The sequence below is a fragment of the Lacerta agilis genome, chromosome 3 (assembly GCF_009819535.1).
Source record: "Lacerta agilis isolate rLacAgi1 chromosome 3, rLacAgi1.pri, whole genome shotgun sequence".
Taxonomy (NCBI): Eukaryota; Metazoa; Chordata; class Lepidosauria; order Squamata; family Lacertidae; genus Lacerta; species Lacerta agilis.
In genome coordinates this window covers 55,647,681-55,667,718 of record NC_046314.1, presented here as the reverse complement: position 1 = coordinate 55,667,718, position 20,038 = coordinate 55,647,681, and the positions used below count along the sequence as shown (strand labels likewise).

At 41.9% G+C, this 20,038-nt stretch overlaps 1 protein-coding gene across 8 annotated transcripts in view; it reads right to left on the bottom strand.

Annotated features, from left to right (window-relative positions):
* The window catches only part of LAMA2 (laminin subunit alpha 2), a 362,452-nt gene that overhangs the window by 69,474 nt on the left and 272,940 nt on the right, over nt 1-20,038 (bottom strand). For all 8 annotated transcript variants that reach the window (XM_033143752.1, XM_033143756.1, XM_033143755.1 and 5 more), the window contains 8 exons: nt 16,488-16,630; nt 15,915-16,013; nt 11,151-11,262; nt 8,715-8,877; nt 6,285-6,495; nt 5,028-5,144; nt 2,615-2,778; nt 1,975-2,113 (listed from right to left, as the gene is read on the bottom strand). In XM_033143752.1, coding sequence (XP_032999643.1) covers nt 1,975-2,113; nt 2,615-2,778; nt 5,028-5,144; nt 6,285-6,495; nt 8,715-8,877; nt 11,151-11,262; nt 15,915-16,013; nt 16,488-16,630 — 1,148 coding nt within the window. The remainder of the gene's footprint in view (nt 1-1,974; nt 2,114-2,614; nt 2,779-5,027; nt 5,145-6,284; nt 6,496-8,714; nt 8,878-11,150; nt 11,263-15,914; nt 16,014-16,487; nt 16,631-20,038) is intronic.

Here is a 20,038-nt window from a genome sequence, read left to right as displayed (position 1 = left end):
ACTTGTAATCAATCTATGTACACTCCTCTCTGAGTACTAATGTGCAACTGATACAGCTGGTTGCCTCTAAAATATATTCCACAGGTCACAGGTTTTCTGACAGATGTTCAATAGCAGATGGTCTGTCCTCCCCAGCGAAGGAAGGCACATGTCTGATAGTTAACTCTTTATTGACAAAACAAAATATAAAAAAAATTCCTTCCAGTAGCACCTTAGAGACCAACTAAGTTTGTTCTTGGTATGAGCTTTCGTGTGCATGCACACTTCTTCAGATATCTTTATTGACAAGAAATGCACTTACAGCAGCTTCTACTGTGCTACACCCACCCACCCACACCCACACACACAGAGACTCTTCTAGCCTCTAGTCCCTGCACAACAGTTGCAGCAACAGGGAGACCTCACCCTCCTGCCAGCTTATATACCATCCTCTCCCCACTGACAGGTCGCTGCTGTTCTTCCCACTTCAAGCCCCTCCTGCTTCAGAAGACAGTGGGGCAGGCGAAGGTGGGGAGTCTACTAACCTATCTGTTGGCTGAACAGCCTCTTCTTCTTCCATCACATCTGGTGCACCTTCCTATGTTGCGGTCTGCCTTGACTCTCCCCACTTCCCTGACTCCTGCCTGGCAGGTGGTGTCAAACCTTATAAATCACTGGCTCCTCCACCTGGGTCATTCTCCTGGTCCCCTCCCTTTACCCCACACTCTTCAGAGACATGCAAGTCCCTGACATCGTCTTTGTTTCCTTGTGTTCTGTCACACACTACATGGACAACAGATGTAAAAGCATCAGTCGCTTTTACTACAGATTGACGTTTGTTCCATTCAGGGCTGAACAGCAGGTTTTCCCAGGGAAAGCAGCGGGACAGATGAAAAACCTCTTGGATCCATGCCTAGAAAGAACAGGACAAGTGGAAAACCTCTTGGGCCTGTGCTTTCTAGGCATGAGACAAGCAGAAGTGTGGATGAGCCCATAATCACCGTATTTTTTGCTCCATAAGACGCACCTGAACGTAAGGCGCACCTAGTTTTTAGAGGAGGAAAGGGGGAAAGCCCTGGTTTTTTGAGGATCAGCTCAAAGTGGTGCAGCTTTTTTTGCAAAGGGAAAAGCCCTGCTTTTTTTTAGGATCAGCTCAAAGTGGTGCAGTTTTTTTCCAAAGGGAAAAGCCCTGGTTTTTTTGAGGATCAGCTGAAAGTGGTGCAGCTTCTTTTTCAAAGAGGAAAAGCCCTGTTTTTATGGGGGTTCAACTCACAGTTCTGCAGCGTCTAGTCCTACAGCCATTTCTACAGTTTCCAGAAAGATAATCTATTCAGCCAGTCACATGTCACTGGGGAAACAAACAGCCTCCCTCTGCATTCAACAATGGAGGCCTGGGCAAGGGGGTGGGGCAGCTTCCTTTCAACCCCCCCTTCTCTCTTTGTAAAAATAAAAAAGAGCACGATCTGCTTTTGGCCCCTAGGCAATTCAGCCCCAGGGACCATGCATTCGCTCCATAAGACGCACAGACATTTCCCCTTACTTTCTACGAGGAAAAAAGTGCATCTTATGGAGTGAAAAATACAGTATGTACTGTGCCATGATTTGTGCCCTGTAAAGGGAGGTGCAGCACTAGTGTGGCACATGACCACGTAAGGGGCAGATGCAACACAGAAAAACAGTGGGACAGTTACAAAGACTGTGGAAACCATGTAAATAGGACTTGACAAGTTTTTGTAGGAAGGTCAGAAAGACCACAGACTTGGTGTTGAAATGAAGACGGTGTAAAAGACATTGACTCATATTTTTCTCTTTTAGGAGACCATACAAACTAAATAAGAAGAAGGAAACATTCAAAGGAATTGACAAAAAAGAGGCACCAGTCTCAAAAGATGTGGTGGAGTAATGCTTTTGAATAGGTGTTAATAAAAAGCGTATTTGGCATCTTTCAGATTGATAAAAAGTAGGCTCTTTGAAGGAAACATTATTTTCACTTACCAGTTGTATAGCTTCATTGGCACGAGCCTTTGCTCCTTTGGCAATTCCATCAGCTTCATCAATATAATCCTTGATATTACTGTAGGCCTTAAAAGCTACAGTGGCATTGAAAGAGAGGTTTTTAGCTTCGTCAAGGATTCTGTTGGGATACAAAATACACATAACTTTAAAAACTCCATGGGCAGTTTCACAAGCTAAGGCAGCAATCCTTTATTCAAATTTACTTGGGAGTAAACTGAACTCAACGGGAGTTTGTGCTGGATAGACTTGGCTCCGTTAGTGTGTCTTGTCACTACGAACCTACTAGATGGATCCCAATCAGAAAGGGCAAACAAGTCTGAGATGTGTTGTCAGTAACCCTGCTAAACTTAATGCTGCCAGAAATTCTACTTTTTCTTTGGACTGTTTGTCATTAATCAAAAGACAAGTGCAAACACTTCAACCTGAGCTCTGTGTCTTGTATTTGGTAAAGTTAGGACTACTGGGAACTTTAGGATTGAATGGTGAAGATATTTGTGAGTCCCTGATCTATATTCAAAGATGTTTAAAATAGAAAAAGTGTTATTTATTTCTGCCTGTTAGAGAATCCAACAGTGTAATCAAGTTGATATACAAAACAACAAACTCATGGTTAACATACCCATCCAATATAGCAGATGAATCATTCAGCTCGGCAGCGTGGGCCTCTGCCTGTAGCACCTTTTCTGGAAGCTTTCTGTCTTTCATATCTTGGGACAGATCATCTATTTTATCCCTTAGATTATCTGTCAATGGACTTATAGTATCACGGACATCATCCACATACTAAGAGCAACAAAACAGGAAAGTGTTTAAACAACTGAACGCAGAAAACATAGCGCCACCCCATTATTCACCCATTCATTTATTTTTAAAAAAACATGTATTATTTATTCTGCTAAGAACTCATCCAAAAAGCTAGATAAGCTGGTTCCCAGGTAGCTACCCATCTGGACGCTGGTCATCCTCATGGCTGCTTGGCTCTCAACTATTTCAGGCTCTGTTGTCAGATATACAGATTTAGTGGATGACAAAAGTAAACTATGAAGGGGATTTATTCCTTCCCAAATCATTTTCTTCAGATTTATTTATTTTTTGCTTTAAAGGCATAATGAAGAGTAATTTCCCCAGTGAGCCGCAAGAGCAGACTGTTAGCCATCTTCTGTGTTGGGGACCTCCACTGCAGAAGAACCCCCAACGACCTGAGGCTTCTCTGCTCCATCACAGTTGGAGATTTATGGAGAAGGATGACCCCTTTAAGTCAAGCAGCACTTGTCAGCAGAAGGGGCGCTAATGATAAGGATGCACCTGCTGCTGCTACTATATAAAGACTCAGTTTCAGCTTGCTCGTGGTTCGAGACTCTGCCTTGCCTTGAGTCTGAACCCTGCCATGTCTTTGCCTTTCCTCACCCTGTATCCTGTCTGAATTTTGTCCCACCTTGCTTTGTCTTGCACCCACATTGTGCCTTAACCAAAAAGGATATTTTTGAAAGAGAAATTATCCCACCAGATTACCACAGGTTAGTTCAAAAGGAATTAGGAGTGAAGACTAGAGATGCCAGCATAACTCCTGATTCTGTCTGGGGCTTGGCTATGACTTTTAGGAGCTTGTAATGCTTGGTTCAGCGGGTGGTGCTGTGGGTTAAACCACAGAGCCTAGGGCTTGCTGATCAGAAGGTCAGCAGTTTGAATCCCCGTGATGGGATGAGCTCCTGTTGCTTGGTCCCAGCTCCTGTCCACCTAGCAGTTCAAAAGCACTTCAAAAGTGCAAGTAGATAAATAGGTACTGCCTTGGCGGCAAGGTAAACGGCATTTCCGTGCGCTGCTCTGGTTCGTCAGAAGCAGCTTTGTCATGCTGGCCACATGACCCGGAAGCTGTACGCCGACTCCCTCGGCCAGTAATGCGAGATGAGCACCGCAACCCCAGAGTCGGACATGACTGGACCTAATGGTCAGGGGTCCCTTTACCTTTACCTAATGCTTGGTTCAAAGGTGAGGAGAAAATCAGAATCACCAAATTCACCAGATTTTAACTTGGCTTTTCCAGGCCAATAACTGTGCAGAGCATGTCACCCATCCTTATGAAGACAGTTATATATCCTAAGTATGGTGACTTTTTCTGTCCCACAAACAAATGCATCAACGTGTAGCACCTGTGTGTCAAAATCAATTCCACAACAGTTTAGAATGTTTGTGGTCTGGTTCACATGTCACCGTAAGCCGAAGAAAAAACCTTGGCTGCAGATCATAGGTAAGGAGAAGAACCATAAATCTCTGTGGTGCAATGGTCAGTGTGTCTGACTGTTAACCAGAAAGTTGGTGGTTTGAGCCTACCCAGGGATGGCTGTGGACAGGATTCCTGTATCACAGGGAGTTGGACTAGAAGACCCTTCCAACCCTGCAATTCTGTGATCCCAGGTTTGGACAACACAAAAAGCCAAACTATGACTTAGCTGCCATGCAGCACTAAGCTAAAAGAAACATAGAGGAGCAAAGCAATTGTGGTTTCCTCCCTGGGAGCCAGCACATTTTCAGTGTCCTGGTAAAATGTGGTTCTGTGCAAACACAGCTAGTCTGTCTTTACCCTTAGATTTTATCATGGGAATACATACATGGGAAGATGGCAAAGTTGAATGTTTCTAATAAATATAAATTACATTTGACTGTTATTGCCCCTACTTATTAATTAAATCTATATAATGTCCTTCTTCAAAAGGCCACAGAATGGTTTACAACAGAATACAAACTGAAGCAGTTATATAAATGCAATTTTAGTAAGAAATGCAGGCGGCAACCATTTGTGTGGGGATTCCATTCCTGGACCCTGCATGTCAGTGGAGCACGCATAATACCCCCGCCCTGTTAACCCCATTATGCCCACCGTTCTGCCTTCTTTTGCGTTCACACGGACCCATGCGTCGGTTATCAACTGGACGCACACAAAATGGTTGCTGCCTGTACATAGTAAAACAAAATATTTCACTGTTGTGAAAATCTGTTTCTTTGTGCTCATTCTTCAACTATATAATATTTACCTCCACAGCTAAATTGATTCCATTTGCAAGGTCATTAGCTTCACTAAGGATGTCATTTCCTTCTTTTAGAGTGTTTTCGACTGCCTGTCGTCCATCTTCTAAGGCTTGCTTCTTTTCCTATAGATCATATTTGTTTATGTGATGAAAACGGCTCAAAATGAATATGCATTTGTTTTTATATTTTATAAAACATTGTATTTGCAGCACTTTTGTTGCTTCTTTTGTGTTATGAAGTACAGGAAGGTGTTTGTAAGAAACCTCAGGATTTCCACCTTCTGTAATATCAGATTTAGGAAATTGCATACGAAGCTGAGTAAGTGATTGTAAAATGCTATACATCTGGTTCATCTTCCTAGCATTCTGCGAAAAATGCCATTTTGGGGAGCTTGCCATGATCTGAGGAATCTGATTAAAACACAGAATTCAAAGGGATGATTACATCATAAAATTCTACAGAGAAGAAAATATTTTAATTTTCTGCATCTTCCTTCTCTCTACCTTGAAGAAGCAACTGATCTACCTTTAGGGAATGGTGATGGTTAGCCCTTCAGGTCTCCCAAGTATTTTATGGAAGCTAGCATCATGCAACTCATAACAGCCTTGAGGCAGAAAAGACTGAAACAAACAAGAAACTGAAACATTTGTCTTCATTTGAGGTTGACTTCGCTTTTACTGTCATGGCTAAGCACTTGTTAATGTATGGTATAATGTGCTTTCAAGACTTCGCAATTAAAATTAAATCAAGAAAAATCATTTACACCAGTTGCTAACAATAAAAGATATAGGGTAGTTTGATTTATAATCTGAATTTACATATGCCCATTTAATTCCTGACTTGAGAACAAGACAGAATGAGGAAGTATATCCATCCTAATACTAAATCTTGATTGGCTGGGTCTGTGTATAGTCTCAACACAGATTTTAGAACAATGATTGTTTGGGGCCATGACTACTTGGGTTGCTATATTCCATCTATACTATAATTTACACATGCATATATCACAAACTATTCACCAGAGTAAAAATTTAAGTCCCATTTCATTTCTTTCCGGCATCAATAGTAGTTTCAGTAATTTAACTTAGTCCCCCAACTAGGAATTAAAACAACATGTCAATTAATTTGCAAGATTTTAAATCTGCTTGTAGTGTTATAAAACATTATAGTGTTATAAAAAAAGAGAAAAACATTTCTGATTCTGAGAGATTCTGCACGTGGCAGATAGTCAGACAGTCAGAGTGGGGCATCTCAACACTCACCTCCACAGATGTCATATTTCCTTGGTTGATTGCAGATAGTCTATTTGCCTCCCTAATTTTGTTGGTTGCTTCTCTCAGCAGGTCTAGAGCATCATCAACCTTATCTTGGTAGTCTGCCAGCTTGTCTCGGACTTCATTTTTGAGCTCCTCTGTTCTCTTCCTAGGATCTCCAAACAGTTTATTCACTCTCTTTAAGAGGGTTTCTGCTGCTCTGTAATGTATGAGATATGGTATTGTTAATATGCCTGCCATACTTACGATTCCATGTGCTTATAATGACTGTTTTAAAATAGACTTGGGTTAGATTTTCTTACAAATTATTAGAACACACTACAAAATTGCCTGGATCCCCTCAGTTATGGGTGTTTATTCCAACTCTGTAATATTGGTTAAAAAAAAACCCCAATTATGTGATGAATGTCTAAATCCAAACCAGAAACATCAGCAGCAAATCTAACTTTCTGCTGCTTGCCATGCTTAATTTGGAGGACAAAAACAAAGCAAAAACCCTATTCCAAAGAGGTTTCGTGTTGATCTATTCTGGCCTAAATTGCAGATTTGCAAAGTTGCAAACAATCAACTTAATTTTTTATTTTTTGCATATAGTTTTTTTTAACAAGTTAACAAAATTCCTCTCATTAACCTTCAGTTTACAAGCAGGGTCAAATGCACCCTGATAGCACTATAAAGAAATCATTTACAAATTGTTTTAGATAGTCTTCAACCATAATGAAATGCAAATTGCCATGTGGTGCTTCAAATTAGTGGAAAAAAAAACTATGTTTCACTTGTGGCTTTGGGGGTCTATTCTACCCCTATTTGAATGAATGAAAAAACCCACACCCTTAACTGATGTGTTATTTAACCGATATGGAATGCTATCCTAGGTTGTGGTTAGTTCCAGGGCTGTCTTAAGCATATGCGGCACTGGGGTGCAAAGATCCACCTGGTGCCCCCCTAGGTTGCCCAGTCCCAGGTATGCAGGTGGGCGGAGCTGGCCGGCTGCCTCAGCAGCTCGTGGCTCAGTCACCCTTGAACTCGTGGTGCAGAGCCGCCTGCGGCACTCTGACCGATGGGCGGGCTCTTCCCCGGACTCAACTCTTGGGCCCCGACTCTCGGTCTGGCACCCCTGAGAGTCCGGCGCCTGGGTGCCCCACATCCCTAGCGCCTATGGGTAAGACAGCCCTAGTTAGTTCAAGTTTCAGCACTACCTTGGAGTTGGGGAGCTCTTGGATTTGTCAGATCACTTGAATAGACACATGGAGGCAATGCAACTGAAGCTGCCATTCCATGTTACAAGTACCCAGCTGGCAACCAATACCATCCACACAGAATGAGGAAAGGGGGAAAGTCCTGCTGCACAAGCAGATATCCTTGTGCTGACTGAGTGGGTTAGTTGACTCCTGCTGTATATTTTCACACACCAATTCCTTGTTATCTCCCATGCCCTGTTATTCCTGTTTTACTTTCTTACCCCTGCCCTCTGTTTGAAATAAATAACACACTCTTAACCTTAAAATGAACAAAAGAAATCATAGTACACCTATGTATTTAATTTTACATGCTACTATAGCCAAAGATCTGACTGGCTATTTCAAAGTAATCAACATAGAATAGCAGAATAGGCTTGAGATTCTGAATATTTTCCCGTTTTATCTGCAGTCTGGAGGATGGAACAAACTCCATGGGCTATATATGTCAGCTATCTATTGTACTGAACCATACTGGAAGGAGTAGAGTTACATATAATGAGTTACACTGTGGTCTTAAACTCATTACTCAGATGTAAGTTCCTCTGAAATCAATAGGATTTATTCTCAAGTCATGCACTTGGAATGAAAAAGGAAACTGCAAAGGGAAAAGAATGACATGAAATCGGACATAAATGAATGTGAAAATAGTAATGGGGATCTTTTCAATAACAAACAGTTTACCTATGGGAATATGTTTGCTGGCAAATAGATCTGTGTGCTTGAAAAAGTGTTATTCTGTACAGGTGACAATAGATGTAGCTGCCCAGTGCCTCACTGTTCCAACATTTATTTCTAGGAACATGGTCAAAGAAGTGGTCAGGTCAGCATAGCTGGGTGTGTATGGGATAACCTCAGGCAACTACTGTTGGTGCTTTTCTAAAGCTATTAATCTGGACAATAAATTTGAAGGCTCTGAGTATCCAAATATGCCAGTACAGACCAGGTTTTTGGAGGATCTGGTTAATCATTTTTGTCTACTTAGAGCAAATCTTCCAAAGCTGAGAAATGACTATGAGTTTTCTGAATCAGAAAATAAATCCTTACTATTATCCCTGCCTTCATTGTGGACCAGAACCACTACTGAAAATTCAAGTCCCACTGAAATCTGAATAGATTGCAGTCATTTTCTTTAGAACTCATTTGCTAACTCATCTATATTTATCGCTTTGCTACTCACTCTAGCTCATCTTGGGCAGCCTTCTCTTGGGCATCCAGCTTTCTCTTCCTGAGCAATGCCATCATTTTGTCAACGTCCCTCTGCAATTCTTGAAGGCTTTTGTCCAGAGGCTTGTCTGCGGTTCCAAGTGTCTCATTCAGCTTTAAAGCTGTTTCATTTGCAGCTGCAGAAAAGTTGGCAAATTATATATATCAACAAAGAGAGACAAGGGAAAACAGAGGAAGGGAAGGAAAAGGAAATGGAAGCAGGGATAAACAGAAGAAGATTGTTATTATTACCATTTATTACCCACACTTCACACCAAGGTCCCAGGGAGGGTTACAACAATTAAAGCACAATAAATATATGTTTATCGGTTACACTTGAGCTATATTCAAGCACCCATAAACCCTAATATGAATGTCTGGGAGAGTGGAGATGTTTGCTCCACCCCCAATCACCTTCCATGACTTGGAACAAACTCCAAAGTTAGGAGTTTGCTCTACACAAGTAGCTTTCCTGTGTGATTTAGAATCCTGATTTTCTATGTTACTAAACCATGCAAAGCAGGTCCTTGTAAACAGACCAGGCTTCCTGTTTCAGAAGTTATTCTTCCACCTCATGGAGAGTAACAAGGTGGGAAGAGATAGTGCGTTCAATCCAGCTTTCCTAAATTGTTTTCAAGATTTAGAAAACATGAACTGGGCTATAAGTACCAGTAAGCTTTGTTAGAGTGGGATATGAGGACTAGGGTTGCTGTACTAAAAGCTTTATAGAAAAGGTGGGATTTGAAGCAAACAGGGGGGTTAAATGATTATCAGGGACAATATAAATAGTGAAACTTTGGAGACTGAGGAAATAATTTTAATGAAAGGTCTGGATTATGTTAAAAGACTGTTTGTTAGAGGCAATCCTTAATTTGCAATAGATTGAGAAATAATTTTATGGAGAATTCTTAGGGCAGAGCAAGAAGTCAACAGTATACACAAAGCATTCATGATTGTATGTTTGGTACACTATAATACTATAAATAATGTCAGAGAGCCTGAATTTAAGACTCATTACATCAAATTAAGTGTCTGGGGCGGTGTGAAGCTTATGCTTCAGAGGAAACTCCCCCAAAAGAATGCTATAATCATCCATGCATTTAGGACAGGAATGTTAATTTATTAGTATCCAGATTTTTTGTGAATGTAAGAGACATTCATAACACCATGAAAATTGAAAACACAGCCTCCCAGGTTGCCTTATACTAAATCAGACTTTATCCATTTGGACCAAAATAGTCTACTCTGGCCGGCAGTATCCAGGATTTCAATGAGAAGCGTTTCCCATTAACTCCTGTCAGGTTTTTAGCAGGAAATTGCAGGTCACCTGCCCCCCCCCCCAATCTCACTAAGGGTCTTTCCAATATTTCTTATTAAATGATGAATGGCCTGTGCAAAGAAGGGCTTCAGCAAAGTTCCTGCCTCTTAATTCAGCTTTCAGGGCTGTGTGTGTGGAGTCTCCTTAAAAAATAAATTAATAGATGTGCCAAGCTGGGTTTTTTTTGGGGGTGGGGGTGGGGGAGAGGGTGACTGGGTCTAGTCCCTTGTATTCTCCCTATGCCACTGAACAGCCAATAGGTTAGCTGGAAAATAATAGATAAACTCGGAACAGGAAGGAAGAGAACAATGGAGGCCAGACTATGAAATCTAAATTCAAACAATGACTCCGCTTCACCAAGTTTACAAATGATGCGGTTGTTTTTCTCCCTTTTTGTTTATTACTTATGCACAGTGTTCTCTTATTTTCAACCCCCTCCCCCACCCAAAATGACTTGACACCTTTAGTTATGGCTCTCAACTGTACTTTGAAGTTCAGAAAATCATGCTCCTTGCAGGGGCATAATACCTAATTCCCAGGGTATATGTATGGCTAGCTGTCATCTGCAAACGCTAAATAGCAGGTGTTCATTAAAAGTAAGTGGTAATGCATTTTTAAAGCCATTTTTAGAAATTAAAAATGTACCTTTATAATGCACCACACAGAATGCTTAAACAACAGAGGACTTTCCCCACCCTCTCTCCTCCCAAACATAATTTTTACTGCCTTGAAAATAAACAACAGCAAAGCAGAAGTTCCCCATTAGTTATTTAATCATAACAGTTATTCTTCAAGAACCTGAACATCCCTGAAGGAGAATGTTCAATTTTTCTGCTGCTCTGTGCTTTTAATTGCCAATCTGCCAACAGTTGTAGCAAATGGTACCCCTTAGATTGCAGGAAGTATGCAATTATTTGGCTATATAGGTTTTTTCATTTAACAGATTTGAAGTCCAGCATTTTAATCTATTGATTTCTTTCGGCTCATGTACACTTTTTCAGTGCTTTCGTGTTCATAGTCCCAACAGGTTGATGCTTAACATTTCTCGAGAGGCTATTGGCACTGCCTGCCTGCCTCCCCCTTCTCCGATACCTTCTGCTGCCTGGAGGGTGCCCTTGATGAACTGTCCAAGCGTCTTCGCTCTCTCATTAGTTGCCTGAGCGTGCTGCCCAGTTTGCTCCCCATCTGCTGTCACCTTGGTCGCCTGGCGATACAGATTAAAGAAACGTGTAATTAATGAACATGACAAGAAGATACTCCATCTGTCTGAATCTACTTGGAAACTTTACCCCAAGCAAAAGGCAATCAATGAATTATTGATCAGATATACTGGAAGTGACACACAGTCTTCCCAAGTACACAATTACATTTTATTACTCCCTTCTACCATTAAAGAGGCATCCGAGGCTTTATTCTGGGTTCTTAGAACACATACTGGAACAGGACACAAAGAGATCCCAGATGACATTATTTTTCTTTGACTTCGTTCACAAGCTATCATTCTTAGCACATGCCGGGCTCCATCCATGGTGAAAGTACTGAAGTCTATTGAAACCATGAAGGTTTTAGTGTTTTATTAGCCACTTCAGCCCTATTGATTTCAGTGTAACTTACAGAACACTAAAGTTACACTCCAGATCATTCTTGCAATGGATACTTCACAGTCTGTTTACACTCTTGTTATGCTTTTTAATAAGTTGAGTATGAGTTACATCCAACTATGTTCTATTCAAAGCAGACCCATTGACATTAATGGACCCAAGTTAGTCATGCCCATTGATTTTGAAGGGCCACGTTAAACACTGGATGCAACCCTATGTTTTTATGAACTATTCATTCATGCAAGTTCTTTCCACATCAAGGAATATAATGTATGCATGTACTCATGTGTCGTCTTCTTTTATAAGGGAACTTTGATGCCTCTGGAGAAGCGCCAAAGAATAAACTCTACCTTTCGCTTATAGACTGCATTTCCACTTTTGTACCTTTAGTTTTCTCAAAGTCTTTAATGCCTTCAACATTAAAGCTATGAATCCATTCTAAATGCTGTGAGGGAAGAATCAATGCTTAGCTTAGAAAAGAGCACTCTGCTACCAGAAAAGAAGCAACGGGAAATGCTAGATACCTCACGAAGTTTGTTATTTCTGAATTACAGAACATAACTGCCTGAACCTGCACACCAGGGCCTATAATACCTAATCTCCTCAGAACTATAAGGGACAGCACCACCCTGGTCCCTGGAAGACCCTAGATCAACACATGTGTTTATTTATTGATGTAACCATAACCCACCCACCCCAAATATTTCAAGGAAGTGTATAAAATATGAGAATAAAATCCACATAAAAATTATTAATAAAACATCAATATCTACTGATAGGTTAACAAAGAAAACTCGTGTTAGAGAGGTTCTTTCTAAACCAGGCATAGGTGAATTCGGCCCTCCAGATGTTTTAAGACTACAATTCCCATCATCCCTGTCCACTGGTCCTGTTAGCTAGGGGTGATGGGAGTTGTAGTCCCAAAACATCTGGAGGGCCAAGTTTGCCTATGCCTGGTCTAAACAGTATAGTGTTCACCAATGCTACAGGGCTAACTTCTCTCTAAACCTGTGCTAATGACTTGGGGTCAAGATTACAAGAATTTGAAGGGAGGAGGCTTGAGCAACTGACCGCTGATCGTTGGGGGAAATAATATAGAAACTGCGTACTTGACAGCATCTTTTTGCAAGATGGGGGACAAGATGTCAAACACGCATATCTGATGCTGCAGTCCTGCTTCCTCCTCCTCCTCATGCTTATTCTGCTTCTTAGACTGACCATCCAACAGTTAAAAGATTTATCCCTGGTAACTATACCCCTGCAGAGAGTGCTTGACTGGTTCCCTGAGATCTTGTGTTCAACAAACAGGGGATTTAGTGATTTGAACAATCAACATCTTATGGATTTGAGAGAGGCATAGTGCCCAAGACTTGCTGCTCCCAGTTTCTGATAGGGTACAGACATTCACTCATTTCCTCTAAAATACAGTGTGTTATATCAAGCAGTGTTTATTTACAAAGTGGGATTTTTATCTCTCAGCATCAAGGATACAATTTTTATTTATTTTTATATAAAACGTTGAATCTCCAAGTTAAATAATTCACCTCCTTCCCAGGTTCTTCTCCCGTTGTTCAAAACAAGCACCTAAACCAAATCACTGTTGAAATAAGGCCTAGGCTACTTCACCACTAGGTGGCACACTTTATATTAATATAAATTCTTACTACCTGATTGACTAATGAAATTCCAATTTCTGCGCAGTTTGGAGCCTTTACTAATAAAAGGAATAACAAACAACAGAGGTGTCATCTCAAGAGAACTTTACCACCTACAAAATAAAGGCGTTTTTAATAACAAGATTTCTCCCTCATCTCTTCTAAATGAAGGTTGCTTGATAGGCTCTAAGTCATAACTGAGATTTGATTTGAATACACGATTTTCTCTGTCTGCCTGTGCCTCTGTTGGATTACAAACTGGAATAAATGAAAGTGTTTTTTTATTTTATTTCCACAGGTCAGACAAATGCTAGCACAAATATAAAAAGAGAGAAACTGAAGTAAAAGCGAAGCGAAGCCTTGTCTATATTTTCCTTCTGGGGCTTTATAAAAACAGCCCTTGGTGGAAAATAACAGTGTTACTTTGTGACAAATCACATTCTATTCATTCTGTTTTTCTGGCTATTGACACAATTGCATGGTATAGGACACAGGTACAAAACAGCTGATACTTGTCAGAAAAAGGTTGACCAGCCTCTATTATAGTAGAAAATAAGCTTTCAACGTACACTTAGATAAGCCTCAGGCAGAATGAGAAGACAGCTGAGATGGTGTCTAATTAGCGGTTGAAATAAACCAAGGTCACCGTCTAACTCCTTTGTACTTAAACCTGGGCCATTTAAATTCACAGGACCTGATCCAGGACAGGACCACAGGAAGAACAAAGAATGGAAGCTCCATTCCCAAGCCAGAGTTCTGATCTGGAATGGACACCCCTTCCCATCGCTCTCTATTTTTAGTTACAGGTGGGTAGCCGTGTTGGTCTGCCATAGTCAAAACAAAATCGAAAATTCTTTCTAGTAGCACCTTAGAGACCAACTGAGTTTGTTCCTGGTATGAGCTTTCGTGTGCATGCACACTTCTTCAGATACCTTTCGTGAGCTTTCGTGTGCATGCACACTTCTTCAGATGGTATCTGAAGAAGTGTGCATGCACACGAAAGCTCATACCAGGAACAAACTCAGTTGGTCTCTAAGGTGCTACTAGAAATAATTTTCGTCTCTATTTTTAATTCTACTTTCTTTAATGGTGTTTTGATGGACTATGTGAGGCTCTCAGAGTATTTGTTTGGCCCATTTGGCCCCAGGGGCAGAGAGGGACCGGTGGCAAAGCTCTGTGGAACGCCTTCCCTCTTGCCAAGAAGAAGCCCTTGCAGAGTTTGCCCCACCCTTGTGCCAGGCAGCAAGGCTCTGCAAAGGCTGTTCCTTGAGTGTGAAGCCCTTGCACAGCTTTACGCCCCTACCCCACATGGTGGGGGCAGCAGCAAGGCATTTTGCTTCAGGCGCAAAAATGTCTTGGGCCACCTGTGTGTCTAATGGTAGCACCAGAGCCAAATACACCTTGATATTGACAACCAAAGAATCGTTTCAACCCCGTTCTGACACCAATTGTGTCACGTCCTCCTTGAGAGCAGTGTGTGAAGCATTCCTATTACCACCCATACCACATGACTTCCTAGCCCTCTTCAGGCATTAAAACCTCTCACTCAAATAGCATTGTGTGGTGGGGAATAAATGCAATCAGAGTTCTAAACAGCAAAGAGAGCCTCCATAATAAGAGGGGGCTCCACGTTTTAGAAGTTCACCCTTCAAGCCATGGAGGGTGACCCTGGCGACAACAGAGGTAGAGACTGGGGCATTTGTACCCACTCATTTCACATGATGCTGCTTGTATGGGGCTTTAGAACACCTGAAGCTTTAGAATATCCTGCATACAGACATTGGCATAACCAGGGCCGTATTTACCCGGGGGTGCAAGGGATGCAGGGCACCCGGGTGCTGAATTCTATGGGGTGCCAGGCGCCCGCCACTGAAGTGTATTGTATTGAGCTGCTATGTGGCAGCAGGGTCAGCGAAACCTTTGACACAACTGATCTCATGCCGGCTGGACGTCAGGACGGAGTGCGCATGTGTAAAATGTCTGCGGCGATGTTGCGAGCCCGCCGAATGAAAAGGCGGCTTGTGGGGAGCTGCCGATCACGCACGGCAACCCCACAAACCACCTTTTCACTCAACAGGCTCGCAACGTCGCCACGGTGGCGGGGGCCCAGCAACGGAGTGCATATGTGCGACAGTTCACACGTGCACACTCCGTCTGGGCCAGAGCTGCTGCTTCCATGGCGGCTCCAGCAGCAGGGGCGGGGCAGCCCCGCAGCCCCATAGCGGCACCGGCAGGCGGGCCATGCACAGGACGTGGGGTGAGGCTGCCTCGGGGCCCGCTGGCGGGGCGGGCCCAAGTGTCACCCCCCTCCCCCGGAACCCGGGGCGGACCGCCCACCGCCCCCTTGTGATGCCGCTACACCATTTATCAAATGATAATAGTGACATAAGCATAATAAAAGTTAGTTTGGGGGCTAAACTTAATTTGGGGGCACTGGGCGGATCTTTGCACCCCGGCGGCACATATGCTAAAGACGGCCCTGGGCATAACAACATGAGATGGGGTCCTTGGGAAATGGCTCCAGTTAACATAAGAACGTGTCCTGAAACACTTTTCTTAAAAATGAAATTGGGATCTAACCCTTTACCCTCTGGGCTCACCCTTGTCAAAAGCTCATCCATCTCTGTCACAAGTGTATCCAAGTTCTTCTTCGCCACCTGAAGGAGTCTCTCTGGTGCTCGCTGAGGTGACAGTAAATGCTGAGGAAATAAAGTCAAACATTTTACATTATGGATTTCAGAAATAACGTATTGCTGAATGAAGCTGCTCTGCTGACCTTAATTATTGCCGCTGCTGACACATAAAGCATGTTCATAAAAGAGGGCAAGCAGTATATTCATGGGTCTGAGTAGACACAGCACTGATAAACATGTAATGTGACTTTTCTTTATCAAATGTTAAGAGTCATTTTGTGACATTAACGGCACACATTTCATGGCAATTTGTTTCCTTCCGTCCAAGAGAACAAGCATGAATTACTATAGCATCTTCTACTTATTAATCCTCCCAATAATTTATTGTAATAGCTATTTAACCACTGCGGCACGCTTAAAGCAATTAAACCATTAATACACCACCCACCCACCCTGATCTAAACATAAAGCCAACAAAAGCGCGTGCTGGCCTCTCTGTCCAGATGTGAAATCTAAAGCCGGTGATGGTTTTGAGAATACCTTTAATTCCTGGGTCGTATTTTCAAACGAATAAAGCATTTTATATGGAGGGTGTAGCGGGCCACTGAGATTGACACTCAAAGCCATCTGGTTTAGAGATTCTAAGTCACGAAGTAGGACTCCAGTGCAGTCGTCATCACAAACTGTGGGAAAGGACAGTAAAGAATATTTATTCTTGCTAAATATTTGAGGCAGATGCTTGGTATTTCAACTCAGAAATATTTTACAGTGCCCATAAAGTTCTCCAAAATATAAGGCCACTAAACTCCAATAAATGGCACCTTAAAAACCCATGGTGCAATAAAAGGAAGGGAAACAAAGATGTGAGCAGCAGATGGGATAAAATGGGATATCTAATTGTCAACAACTTGAAAACAGGGCTCCGTGATTTACAATGTGTTTTCAGCTATTGTTTTTTTGTATTGGAGGAATTCAGTATATAGTGCATTTTATAAAGTCACAAAAGCAAACCACAGGTCACAGTCCAGAGGATCTTATAATCTCAATTTGGATGGAGAGAAGGAAGAGATAACAGGGGGATGGGTGGGCATGGGCATGGGCAACAAGGATGAATGCAAGCAATTTCATTTAATTCACAATGGCTAAATTCAATTGTCGATTGGGACTAATGCCAGTAGCGTGGCTTCATAAAAGAAATGGGACTCTTGAGTTGGGACCTAAAGGGAAAAGGGAAGCCCTGTTCACACATTACTTGCATGTAGGGAACTCAGTTTTAAGCAGGAACTATGCTTCTCACCCCCCCCCCCAATCTCATGCTCCTGGGATAGTCGTCCCTCCCCCCGGCACCATGTGTTGAGTACATTTGTCAGGAAAGGATCCATACAAACATGGCTGGGACACCCAGTTGTGCAGGTACCCAAACTGCAAGTGTATGCATGGATCCTTTGCAGACAACCACACACAATGCATGGATGTCAGAAGGCAGCACTATAGCAGGGGTACAGCATCGGGGTGGGGTGGGGAAACTGTGAGAGGGACAAACATGCCAAGGAGACCATTCCAGGGATAAGGATAGCAAGGGAGCATGGTGAAAAAAATGGTAAGAGAGCAGGAGATTGGTGACTCAAGGTGGTTGAAATGGAGAAGTACAAAATACATTGGGAAATTAAAGCATAATGGTAAGACCTTGGAAGTGAAGGGTAAGGAGGGAAATAAACTTGAGAATCAAGAGCAGGTGAATAATGCAATCATGCATGAGCCATCATAACATTCTCATTAAGGAGACTAATAATAAAAGTCTCTGCCATGGGAAAATTAATCCAGACAATCTAAAATTACCTTAATTCAAATTTTTAATGCAGAATGTATGCATGTAAAACAATGTGCCCTTTTGTCATCAGTAGAATTAAGGGCTCACTCGTGTTTGCAACACATGGGTTGCATAGAAGGGCTGCAGGACCACAGACCTTCCCAGTACAGATGTTTAAGGGTTGTGTTTAAATAATGGTACGCCCACAACCACTATCTGGGGTTATTCTAGAGCCCTCACTCCAGACATTCACCACAAATGATAATCCAGTCTTCTCTCCAAAACTCAATCATTAAGACCAGTCAAGGGCTGCCAAGAGTTAACCACAGGACTCCACTGTGGAGCCCCCTGAAATGACTTGGGAGCAGACTAGTTTTTGAAGCCCCTCTTTAAATGTGTATATAAAAATGCAAAATTCTGCTCCACACACACCCGCCCAAGACACCTGAAGTTAGCCCTGTATTGGGAATTTTTTTTAATGTTTGCAGTTTTGCTGTGTTTTAATTATGTTGGAAGTCATCCAGAGTGGCTGGGGCAACCCAGGCAGATGGTCGGGGTATAAGTAATATATTAATTCTACTACCATACTGAGCAGGATGGGGGGCTATGCACAATTTTTATCCCTTCCTATATTTTTTGGCATTCAGTCAAATTCATGTCAACTCTTTCACATATAAGCAGCTATGATGCTGCTTCAGCCAGCATGGAACTAAAAGCTCCCGTTTAGCTGCAGAAGTAGAAACAACAGCAAGGAAAATCATTGGATGGGAGGCAAATTGATTTAGTGCAATGAGAAGGCAACTGTCAAGCTGCACAAGGAAGCACGGAGATGTTATTTTCAGCTCCTTCCTTTCCTCACTAAGTTCTTTTTCCTTTCCACTCCATACAGTCCTCCCACTAATTTGTTGCTTGAACTGAAGTGCACTATAATTGCTTGAGTAAGGGGGCAATATTTTCTACTTTATGCATGCACATCAGAAAAACCTATTAGTGGTGCAAGTCTTCTCATTTGTGTGCTTGCGTATGGAACACAAAGAGAAAGCACATTTCCATAAATAACATACAGTTTTAACACTGGGCTCTGTGTTTTATATACCAACATCTATTCTAGTTGGTCAAGGAGTCAGACAGATCTGTCGGGCAGGCATTCAAAAACTATAAATCAAATAAACAGTAGAATACCAGTTTATTTGAAAGACCTAGAATCCTAAAAATAAAATAAAAAATACTTTGTTGTGCTGGACCAACAGATAGCTGCATACTAACAGATTTCCCTACTTAACACTGATGTATACTCTTTTGTTTAGGTAACCCTTTTCTAGTTAACCTTGAAATAGCTGGCAATAAATATAGCAAAATGGGATGCAAATGAAAACCAACTTAATTCAGCATGATAGGGGGGGGGAAAAAACAAATCCTGAGTGTCTTACAAAGACATGAAAATATTCAGAATGAACAAGCAACTGTTGCCTATAGCATGCGCACTGAACATTCATCATGCATTAACACCTCTTGCTAGATAATTGGGTTGAAAAGAGAAGATGTAGCAAGTTCCACAATTTAGTAAAAGAGACAGAGTAATGTTACTCCAATATGCAGCCTGGAACGTACTGAAAACGTTTCAAGACTCTAATTACATAATTTATACATGACTAAATATTTCCATGGTTAAATATATAAAACTGTCAGTATAAATTTGTGTTCGGTATTAGAAAATGCAGCATTACGTCCAGATCATTACTGCTGTGCACACATGAAAGAAAAAAAAACCCACCATGCAATGTTTCAGTAAAGAGTTAGCAGGAAGCACCAGCTTTTCCTCACAAATCTGCTTCACTTACCAAATACAGCACATCTCAGAGTTGCCTTAAATGTGAAATGCCTCTTTAGAAAGCATGTTTGTTAAAACAAGGAAGTCTCTTTTTTAAAAAAAGAAAAGAAAAAACTGCTTGCAAAGAAAACTAAATCTTATGGGCATTATCTAATGAATTGCTTCCCATAGCATAGGTGTAGAATTTTTTTGGCCCTCCAGATGTTGCTGGACTATAGTTCCAACCATCCCTGGCCATTGGCCATGCTTGCTGGGGCTGTTGGGAGTTGTAGTTCAGCAACTTCTGGGCAGCCAAAGGATCCCCACACTTGTCCCAATGCAGGGACTTTTAGTTGCATAATGGAAGCTCTGCTCCCTCTTCTCTCCCCATGCCTCTTGCCTGAAGCTGTTATGGATTTCCCCTCAAGCCTCCGTAACAGACTTCGGGAGTGTTTGTGGGAAGACGAGAGG